The sequence below is a fragment of the Mauremys mutica genome, chromosome 4, assembly GCF_020497125.1.
Source record: "Mauremys mutica isolate MM-2020 ecotype Southern chromosome 4, ASM2049712v1, whole genome shotgun sequence".
Taxonomy (NCBI): Eukaryota; Metazoa; Chordata; order Testudines; family Geoemydidae; genus Mauremys; species Mauremys mutica.
The window spans coordinates 142,435,880-142,446,459 of record NC_059075.1 but is presented as its reverse complement, the minus strand read 5'-3'; the positions used below and the strand labels follow the sequence as shown (position 1 = coordinate 142,446,459).

Here is a 10,580-nt window from a genome sequence, read left to right as displayed (position 1 = left end):
ATAAGTAGCCTCATTCAAAGGTATGGTTCCCCACTCTACAAGGGCCTGATCCTAAACCTATTGATGTCAATGGACTGGATATGCCTGGGGTTCTCTAGGGACCTGCTCCATTGGCTTTGGCCCAGACCCCTAGTGAACCTCAGTCACATCCCAATGCAGCAGATAACAGCCAGATTAATGATCATCATGTCGACTGTAATTTCACTAAGCAGAGTTCTCCTCTGAATTACACCTGGATCAATGAGTGATGCCACTGATTTCAGTGAGGTTACACCCAGGATAAATTTGGCCCAGTGTCTGTTTTTATTGAGCACATTCTGCAGAAGTATCTTTGCTTTTTCATTTTATTTCCCCCTGAGTTGTCATACCACTTAAGATCCTGGGTTGATTTCACTTCCACATCATGGGTTCTGGCGCCAAGCTATGTCAGCTTCGAGACAGACATTTAAGGAAGTGAACATTGTACACGTTGCCTTCCAAAGATTGTTTCATTCCATTCTTTTTATTATAGCATCGTTTATTATTTACATTAGGAGGACAAAGTTATTCCCCTGATGAATGAGCAATATAATATAGACCATTACAATGCAAGCAGTTAAAGGTCAGGCATGGTAGTGGGATCAGAGGGCGTTGGAAAGGAGCTCAAGGGTGGACCCTGAAATAGCAGTATCACTTGGGCTGCATTTCTGTTTTTTACAGGGCACTTTTGGAACCTGGAAAAAAGTTTAGAATTTATCATTGTTTTCATTTTGCCATTCTGCCTTTCTTCTGTGGTTTCTATTTGCCTATTCTGGGGTAGCACGTGTCTATCTGTATTTCTGAGAACTCAGTTACCATCAAATACAAATTTAAGGGTCACACAAATGCTTTCCCATAACAAACTCAGATACTTTCAGCTTAGTGTAGTTATTCTCTCTTTCTCTTTCCTAATTCCATGCTGCCTTTTTCCATCACTTCTTTCCTCTATCCATGAACAGCACTGGCTCATTCTTCAGCAGTTTTGTGGTGGGGAGACCTTTCTGCACTACATACCATGGTGATAGGTGCAGACTAAGAATCTGAAGAACTGAAAGAACAGTGTATTGTTCTCTGAATATGATGAGGCTTGAACTCATTTTGATATCTAGCACTAATGAATTCCACAGCCCAGGGCCTTCCATTGAAAAGGCTTTGCCTCTGAATTATGACAGGACCATCCTAGTCACAGCAGTGTCCCAAGGTGCACAGCTGTTTCAGAAGGTCAGCAGTGCAGGTCGGGGGATCTCCAAGATAGCTGGCCCCCCGCCCATTCAGAGGTTTAGTTGAAGATTAACACATAAGGAGCTGAAAGTCAAATGGGGAGCTGAAATCAAAAGAACATCCTGGTGACTTCCTCTTCACTGCTTCACTTCCTAAGAAGAGTAGAATTTGCTTATCTAGAGTCACATGTGGTTGACTGACATGGGTAATTCTAAAAAAAAAAAAAAAAGTGTTCACAGCTTTAAAATAGAGTCATTGGTAAGTGACAACAGCTAGAGCAAGTGAAGGCAGGTAGGTTTTTGGCTGGGTTGCTACAAGATTTCTGACCACTTCAAAAGAAATATCCGGAGAGCTCAAAGGAGATTGAAGGAGCCACAGAGATGTTCTGGCATTAACAAGGAGAAATCACAAGGGAGGATCACATGGCATGGATATCCAGGTGCCATTTACTCTTGTGCGATGCTATGGAGGGGTAACAGCCAGATAACTGCACGATTCCATGGGGACGTAAAGTTCTGCACAGTTCTGTAGTTATTGTGAGGAAAGTCACTGGGAGAGCTGAGTTCTGCTGCCATTGTGGAAGAAAAATCCCATTCAAGCTTGTTCCTGTTGGCATCTTCCTCCTTCCCTCCTGCCCTTGAGCCTGCAGAGGAGGCACCCTGCTATTCGCCATGACAAACAGCAGCTTGACTCTAAGCAGCCTGGATGCCGTTTACATCACCATCGAGTCCATTATTGGGATATCTGCGACCCTGGGCAACATCCTGGTCATCTGGGTGGTGAAGCTGAACCCAGCTTTTCAGACAAACACCTTCTACTTCATTGTCTCCCTGGCGCTGGCCGATATAGCCGTGGGCATCCTCGTCATGCCGCTGGCCATCGTGGTGAGCCTGGGAGTCGTCATCCACTTCTACTCCTGCCTCTTCATGTGCTGCCTGTTGGTGGTTTTCACTAATGCCTCCATCCTGTCTCTCCTGGCTATAGCGATCGACAGGTACCTGAGAGTGAAGCTGCCCACCAGGTGAGTTTAGCTGTTGCATTTTCAAGTGATTGTTCATATTACATGGAAGTTCAATTAATGCGCTAACGTTCCTCCGGGTCTCCACACCCCAGCTCAGACCTGGATGCACGCTCCTCCCTCTCCCCCAGTGCCCATACTCCGTATCTCACACCTGCCCTGCAACACTGGGGTTTTACTCTACCCTGCCTCAGGATCGGGGGATAGACTGAATGACCTTTTGAGATCACTTCCAGCCCTACATTTCTATGGTTCTGTGTTGACAGATGCTCCCTGCTCCCCCATCTTTTGAAGTGGCTTCTAATCAGGCAAGTTTCTGAAGCAGTAAACTCACTTTCAATGTACTTTTGAAAAAGAGAAAGATTCTCTCTTTGTAAAATCAATGTAAGAGCTGTTCTTTGGGGGCAGGGACTATCTCATAGCTCTGTGTTTGTACTGCAGCTAGCACAGTGGAGTCCTGACCCGTGTCTGGGGCCCCTAAGTGCTACCACAATATAAAAAATAAGTATTAATGACTGAATTGCCCATAGGGATCAGAGAGCTGCTGGGATCATGGTGAAACATGATTTCATTTTTCAGTCAATTTGTTGGGTGCGTGACCTGATTTTTATATTATTTCTGTGTTTGTTTACTTTGGGGCTAGTCACTTCAAATACTCCCATCAACGTCAGCACTGGGTCAAAACGAGAAAGGGGCACAGAGTGAACAGCAAGTCCTAATAAGAGGATTTTATAAAAACACACCTTTTTTCTATAACTTGAGTGGCCAAGTGTATGCACAAGACACCCCCCCTTCCCTCGAAAACAACAACAACATGGCACAGGGTCAGACAGTACATGGTCCTGGTGTCATAATTGGTCTACAATTACCTTAATTGTGAGGTCAACTGTAAGAAGCGAGTGAAAGTTCATAAAATATCACCAGGACCTGTAACAACATATGTGGATGGGGAGACAGAAAAACTGCATAAGTCTAAACTAAAAAACCTACAGATATAATTAAGGGCCTTGTTAAGATTATGCCTGGTAAACAAGAGACGTGTGGGACCAGTAACCAATGAATCAATTGGTGTGTCAGAAATTATGTCTAGGACATTGTGGGGTGGGGAAAGCTGGCTACTGTGGTGCTGTCAGGGCCGGCTCCAGACCCCAGTGCGCCAAGCGCGTGCTTGGGGCGGCATGCCACGGGGGGCGCTCTGCCTGTCGCCGGGAGGGCGGCAGGCGGCTCCGGTGGACCTCCTGCAGACGTGCCTGCGGAGGGTCCGCTGGTCCTGCGGCTCCGGTGGACCTCCCACAGACGTGCCTGCGGATGCTCCACCGGAGCCGCGGGACCAGCGGACCCTCCGCAGGCACGTCTGCAGGAGGTCCACCAGAGCCGCGGGACCGGCGACCACCAGAGTGCCCCCCGCAGCGTGCCGCCGTGCTTGGGGCGGCGAAATTCCTAGAGCCGCCCCTGGGTGCTGTCTGACTAAAAGATGAAAGAAGGGTTAGGAGTGAGCTTCACCATGACAGCTGCCTGCCCTGATGTCTCCTGGGTCCCCAGACTTCCTTCATCCTAATCCTGACAGATGTTGTGACCAGATCAGGCCACGAGAGAGGGACCCAGATAACATCGCGCCACCTCCATCAGCTCTGACTAAATCCTGAACACCATCTAGGATATAAGACTTTGACACACCTCACCGCTCCCCAAGATGTTCTATTCCTTCCACACCCTGATTTCTTCTCTTTCCCATGTTTCTTCTTTTGTCTTCTGTTTAAGAGTCTGGCTCAACCAGCCAAGACTGTCTATTTTACAACACTGGTGTAAGCCTGTGACCAGAAAAAGGCAGCTAAAAGCAATGCCCTCAAAGGACCAACACTGGTACAAGTTTGCCAGGTCTCGAAGTGGCTGATCAGACTGTGTGCTGGGCCTGTGTTTTTCCAGCAGTGAGAGTCAACACCAGAGACAGAAGTTGCATTTTCTATCTTTGCCGTTCTTTTCTTTCCCCCTTTGTGCATGTTTGTTTTGTTTTGTCCTCTGGGAAGTGAGACTGAAGTTTAACAACAGCATCTATGACAGCTCCAGCCCATCATAACTAACACCTCCTCTTAGCCCAAAAGGACAGTTATTACCACCTAAGATTCTGTCAAATGGGACGGGGGAAAGGGGTTCTTTCTCCAAACTCTCTCCAGCGAAAGGGAAAGGGTCGGGATATTGGTAAAATGAAAGCCTGACTTAATGCTTTACCTTTCAAAGGCTTTCACTGTTTTTTGAGTTCTTTTCTGAATCTTTAATAAAAAGGTTTAAAAGACTTTCAATAGTGTGTTTGCCGTGATGCTAAGCAAGCTGAGGTCTCTGTTTACCAACCCCTGAACCTTGTTTAATATTGGGCAGGGACTGGGTCAGTTTAATACCTTTCTCTCTTGGGTTTCTTTTTTTCCCCATCTAAATTAATACATCAGGCCATATTTCTTTGAGCGAAGGTTCTACATCAGAAGGTACCAAGAGTAGAGGAATAGTGTAGTCTGGGGGAATAGTGTAAATTACAATATGAATGGAGAGGTCCTTAAAGGAAAGCTAGAAAGTAGCCAGCAGAATCAGCTGCTGGCAATGCCAGTCATATCCCTGCCTCAGACACGCCGAGATCAGCAGCAGACCAGAAATGGGGCCATCCAAAGCAGGCCAAATGGTAAGAGACAGACTTGGTTAAAACTAGTTAATCATTCCACATATAGTACAAAGTACTGGCAATAAGACACCTTGCCCAAAAGACAGCTGAGCACTCAAATCAGCCACAAATGAACCTACAGCCCTTGAAGGCATGAGTGTTTGGATGCTGCTTCTCTGTCACTAAAGAATCGCATCTAACAGGGTTGGTGTTTTTCAGGTACAGAATAATCACCACAAAGAGAAGAATTTGGATGGCCCTTGGAATTTGCTGGCTGTTGTCCTTGCTGACAGGATTTGTCCCCATGTTCGGATGGAATCAAAGGATTGACCCAAAAAAGCCCAGTGAACTCAAGTGTCAATTCGTCTCTGTGATGAGAATGGACTACATGGTGTATTTCAGCTTCTTTGCCTGGATCCTCATCCCTCTGATCCTCATGTGTGCTCTGTACATCGAGATCTTCTACATTATCCTGACAAAGCTAAGTCAAAGTGCAACAAACACAAATGCAGGAGTGTTTTATGGGAAGGAGTTCAAGGTGGCCAAATCTTTGGCCTTCGTCCTCTTCTTGTTTGCAATTTGTTGGCTGCCTTTGTCCATTCTAAACTGTATCAAACATTTCTGTCCCAACTGTCTCATCCCGCGGCATCTGTGGTACGTGAGCATTCTGCTGTCTCACTCCAATTCAGTCATGAATCCCATTGTCTATGCTTGCAAGATAAAGAAGTTCAAAGACACTTATACTCTTATTTTAAGAACCTATGTCCTGTGCATGAGTCCAAAGCCAGTCAGTCCTAGCATAGAGCAAACATCAGAGTGCGACCCAGTGACCCCTTGATGCAAACTGGCAGAGGGTCCAGGGGGCACGCATAGGATTTTACAGGGATTCCCTGAGACACATATATGTATAATAATTCACCAAAGGATGGCAAATGAGGTCTCTACCGAGAGCCAGTAGCCCACTGGTCATCATAACTATTCCAATATATATGGATGGATAATATTTAAGGAGTTATGTATCTATATTGAAAATAATGTTCTTAAGGTCTTCGAGTCAAAGCAGGTCACATACCTCAGTAATGTTCTTTTCAGACAAGTGGTAATATCTCAGTCTGGTCATTTGTGTAATGCATATCTCACGAAGTATGCCTATTTGCATATTGAGCCAGGTGCTAATTAAGAGACTGGGAAATCTGTTTTTTCTTCCTGTAGATTTCCTCTCTTGTAGAAGGAGAGTTTCCTGCTTATGAATAGACAAAGGATTGTTTTGGGTATATCTTGGTGTGCAAAGGGACACACTGAAACCTTCACCTTGGAGGCAAACTGACAGCATGCATATCTCGTGCAAGGGAGGGGTCACAGCCAGCCTGGCTACAAAGTGCTGCAAGGATTTTTAGATGAGCAATACTCTACTAGCCAGGACAGTATCTTGTTAATGAAGTCTAGGCTTTAGAATGCATGCTATGATTTTATTCTTTATGGAACCATTTGTTTCCAATATTTCTACTTGCTTCTACTCAAATTGTTATGCTTTGTTAAATAAACTTGTATTTGATTTAACTATAAACAAATCTCAGTGCTGTGTGTTCAGCGGAGTGGTGCTCTGAAGTGGGACTGGTAAACTGACTTGTACCATTTCTTTGGAAGCAGCAAATCTGTGAATACTGTGAGTGTCCAGTGGCTAGTCACTCCAGGGAGATGCTCAGAGGTTGGAGCGCGCCTGTTGCTAACCTGCAGAATGACAGCAGGGCCTGCAAGGCCTAAAGGGGAGTGATTATGTTGCCCATGGCCAGTGGAGTTGGGGAGCTGACCCCCAGCAGGCACAGAGAAGGCTTCCTCACGCTAAGGGCAGATGATTGCAAGGTGCCTCACAGTCCTGGGTACCCCCAGGAAGACTCACACAAAGCAGTGGTTATAAATCAAGGATGGCTATTGAATTATCTGGGTAAATTATACCCACATAACCTAAACAGACCGATAGCCCTGCTGCATTAATAGGCTCTGGGAGAAATATAGGCTCTGAATATTCTGCTCACTCATTCTACACGTGCTGGAGAGAAAGGCTTCACCAGAAATACAAAGGTAGCGGGATTAGTAGAATCTAATCCAAACTCAGCCATGTTTTTCTAAAGCACATTGTCTGCACCAGCGATTAGCTTATGGGTTTTAAGGCCAAAAGGAATCATTGTGAGTATCTAGTCTGGCCTCCTGCAAAACACAGGCCATAGAACCTCACCCAGTGATTCCTGTAATTAGCCTATAGCTTGTGGTTGAGCTAGATTGTTGCCTTGTTTTGGTCTTTTTAGAAAGATCTCCAGTCTTGATTCAAAGACATGAACATTTTGCGGTGGGGTAATGGCTTTGACTACTGATAAATGAGATATAGATCCTTTTGCCTCTAGTTCATCAGCTCAGACCTGTCCCAGGATATCAATGAAAAGCAATTATATTATTAACTGTTGTTTACAGCTATCCTGGGACAAGATTTGAGCTGGTCAACTAGATTTATTATCTTCTGGTCATAAGTCCAACCATTGTGGGGTTGACAGTGGAATGTCCTCCCGACTCAGCTTTCTGCTATACTCTTGGTTTCCCTTTCAATGCAGCTGCAGATCTAGTGCTTTTATCCAGACACTCCTTCTCACTTTTTGCTGCAGTTACACCCATGCATCTGATGCCTTTTTGGTACCTTGTGAGAACTGGATTTCAGCACATTCACTGGAAGACAGGTGTCTGCAGCACCAAACCTCACTCTCCCTTGGTGGCAGTCTCCGCAGAAAGGCCAAAGGCTGAATGGGCCTTGGAGGCTAAACTCTCCTCTTAGCCCTACGAGGAATTCCTGTCAATGGGGAGCTGTTCATCAACATGGAATTCACTTAACCCTCCCCCACCCTGCCTCCAAAATAAATAACTCCCGGAACCACACAACAGTGGACATGTCCTGCTGAGACATATCACACCAGACAATAACAGGCTACTTTGGGGGAGGGAGGGATAACAAAATATGCCACAGGGGCACAATATACCAGTTATTTCATGGGAATACCAGTGAGTTGGCATAGCTGGAGGTACAAGCTTTTATTATTTCAAAAGTTAGTAAAGAGATTCCAGGTGCATGTTTTGTCTTTTACATTTTCTCATCAGGGTTGTTGACCAGGGTCAGTTGGAAAAGATGTTAGGTGTGTATTCCTGTTTTCCAGAATACAGTACTTAGTAGCGTGGGCATATCCTGACTGAATAATATTTGAAGAGATGTACCTTGTGTTGTCTGAGCCAGGAACTCCTCAGTTTTAATCACAGCTTTGGCAGTGACTTCTCTTTCAACCAGCCACTAAACAACTCTCACAATTTTGCCATCTGTCAAATGGAGAAAATAATTACATCACAGGGTGTCGTGCCTATTACTTAATGTTTGTAAAGTGTCTTGAAGACAGAGAGCTGCTCAGCATTATTCATAGCAATATATCTCAAGCCTGCTGTTGTATTTTGGTTCATCTTTATATTTTAGCTACCGATGTGTTTGGCGGTCCAGCAAAAAAAGTAAGTTGAGTAAAAGGAAAACTTATGGGAATCTGAGTGAAGGCCACATCTCTCTTTGAATGCATCTCCAACTGATTGCTGAATAGTTTTCAGTAGTTGCATTTTTCCTAATTGCCCTGCCTGCCCCTGAGAACTTTCATTCACACCTGGCTCTCTCTCAACATCAGATTCAGTGTTACCTCATGTGATCTGACCTTCTGTCTCTCCATTTTTGAAACATCACTGTGAAGCATCATGAGTGTCTGTGGAAAGTGAGATGAACTAGAGCCAGGGTAATCAATTATTTTTTTGTCAAGGTCCAAATTTCTCGGTTAAGGTCAAGGTCCAGACGCCAGAGAAGAAAAAAAACCAATAATGATGATATTAATAAGTAAATAAAAAGATTTTAGGGTCCTTTCAAAAGCATCTGGCAGTCTGGGTCTGGCCCATAATCTGCCTACTCCTGAACTAGAGTGATTGTGGCAGAGAAACCAGAGGAATAGAGAACTGCAAACCACACACAGAAGCCAAAGCTCCGTGGACTAATACCTGCAAAAGAGGAAGCCAAGCCAGTGATGAAAGAATAAGACCCAAACTTCCACTTATCAGAGCAACTGATGGAAAAGAAACGTTGCTTTAAGTATTAAGTGAAATACACTGTTGCAAACTAAAGAGACTTTGGAAAAAAACAGAGAAAGTTAATTTTGCTGTAAGGTTGACTACCATATAGCCACATTGAACAAGCTTGTGGTTAAGACACTAGACTAGGATCTGGAAGATCTACATTCAATTCCCCCATCTGCCTCAGGTCATGTTTTGAAAAATGGAAATTTCTCCCTCTTTTTAGTGGTCTTGTCTTTTTGGACTGCAAACTCTTTAATGCCAAGCACAGCAGAGCCCTGATCTCAGCTGGTGCCTCTAGGGCACTACTGTAATACATATAAGAGCAGTTCTTCTACACTGATCACTGGAGCAGGGCAGGGCACGGGGACAGTAGAATGATTAGCCAGCCATGCTCAGGTTTTTCTAATATCATTTAAAAAAAATCAGAAGTCAAATACATAGAGAGGAAATAGTGGGTTACATGCTGAGCTGTGTGGGTGCAAGATGGTGTGAACTTGCACACTCTGAATGTCTCAAGGGAGTATGAAGGGGGACCCCTCCTACCTGCAATTGCCTTGGAGGATTCTAGGCTATAGCTTCTGCCATTTTACAAACAAGAAGTTGTGAGAAGTCACAGCAGGTTGAATTTGGTTAATATTGTTAAAACAGGATGTAGCTCTGGTGGATAAAGTATCACAGCTAATCAAATTGAAACACTGACTTCTAATCCAAGAGGCATCTGCCTCATGTGATCCAAATCCACATGCAGCATCCTCCCTAGATCATACTAACTGTTTCTAGATGTCTGACATTTAAGTTAGCATAAACTACACCCACTGCTCTCCCCGAGGTGATCAGAGAAAGCAGCCTGAGTAGATGGTCAGCTCTTTGGGCAAAGGGCTCTTTGTCCTGTGTTTGGGTAGCACCTAGCACCACAGCTTCTGGCTACAAGAATACAAATAATAACCACAGTCTCAAGACCCTTTCAAACCACATCTTGACTAGAACAAGTTCCAGCCAATAAGCTACATTAAATAGCAGTAGTTGTTTGGTAGCATCTGTTGTTTCTAATAAGCAGAGCAGAGGGTGGAAATAGGATATAGGAGCCAGGCTTTTTTTCCTGATAAAGGCTGTTATAGGAAAGTTGAAAGGGAGCAATTCTGTTCCGCTCATCCAAGGAAGTTACTGATAAAACTGCTCTAGTTCTTGGCCTTTTGACTAAGATGAAACATAGAACCAGTTTAATACTTGTCACAGCCTGTGTCAGGGGATTATGTTTGCCCTGGTGTGCAGGTGGACTCAGGTAATGAACAGGTCAGTGAGGGAGCTCAGCACACATGGATTTCACTGCAGAACCCCCTGTTCATCAGTAACAGGGCAGACCAGCTGGCTGCTGTGGGTTGTCAGAGGCTTGGACAAAGGCCCCATTTAGTTAGTTGTGGGCCTCACAGAAGGTTTATTCCCAGGGTCTGTGCAGTGACACCCTTTGTGAGAGACCAGGTGAGCACAAGAAGGCACAGGACCAACACCTTCATAGGACTAATAGGCAAA

The 10,580-nt window shown here is 44.7% G+C and overlaps 1 protein-coding gene across 1 annotated transcript; it reads left to right on the top strand.

The window, feature by feature from the left end:
- The first annotated feature begins 1,433 nt into the window (after positions 1-1,433).
- ADORA3 (adenosine A3 receptor) lies at positions 1,434-6,419 on the top strand. Its single transcript, XM_045015646.1, has 2 exons — positions 1,434-2,260; positions 5,127-6,419. The coding sequence occupies exons 1-2, from the start codon at positions 1,911-1,913 to the stop codon at positions 5,743-5,745; spliced, it is 969 nt and encodes a 322-aa protein (XP_044871581.1). The 5' UTR covers positions 1,434-1,910; the 3' UTR covers positions 5,746-6,419.
- The last annotated feature ends 4,161 nt before the right edge of the window (positions 6,420-10,580 follow it).

Bases quoted from the DNA above. Each gene is read 5' to 3' on its own strand.
- ADORA3 (XM_045015646.1), top strand. From the start codon at position 1,911: ATGACAAACAGCAGCTTGACTCTAAGCAGCCTGGATGCCGTTTACATC. The intron at 2,261-5,126 runs GTGAGTTTAGCT...GGTGTTTTTCAG, and splicing joins AGAGTGAAGCTGCCCACCAG to GTACAGAATAATCACCACAA.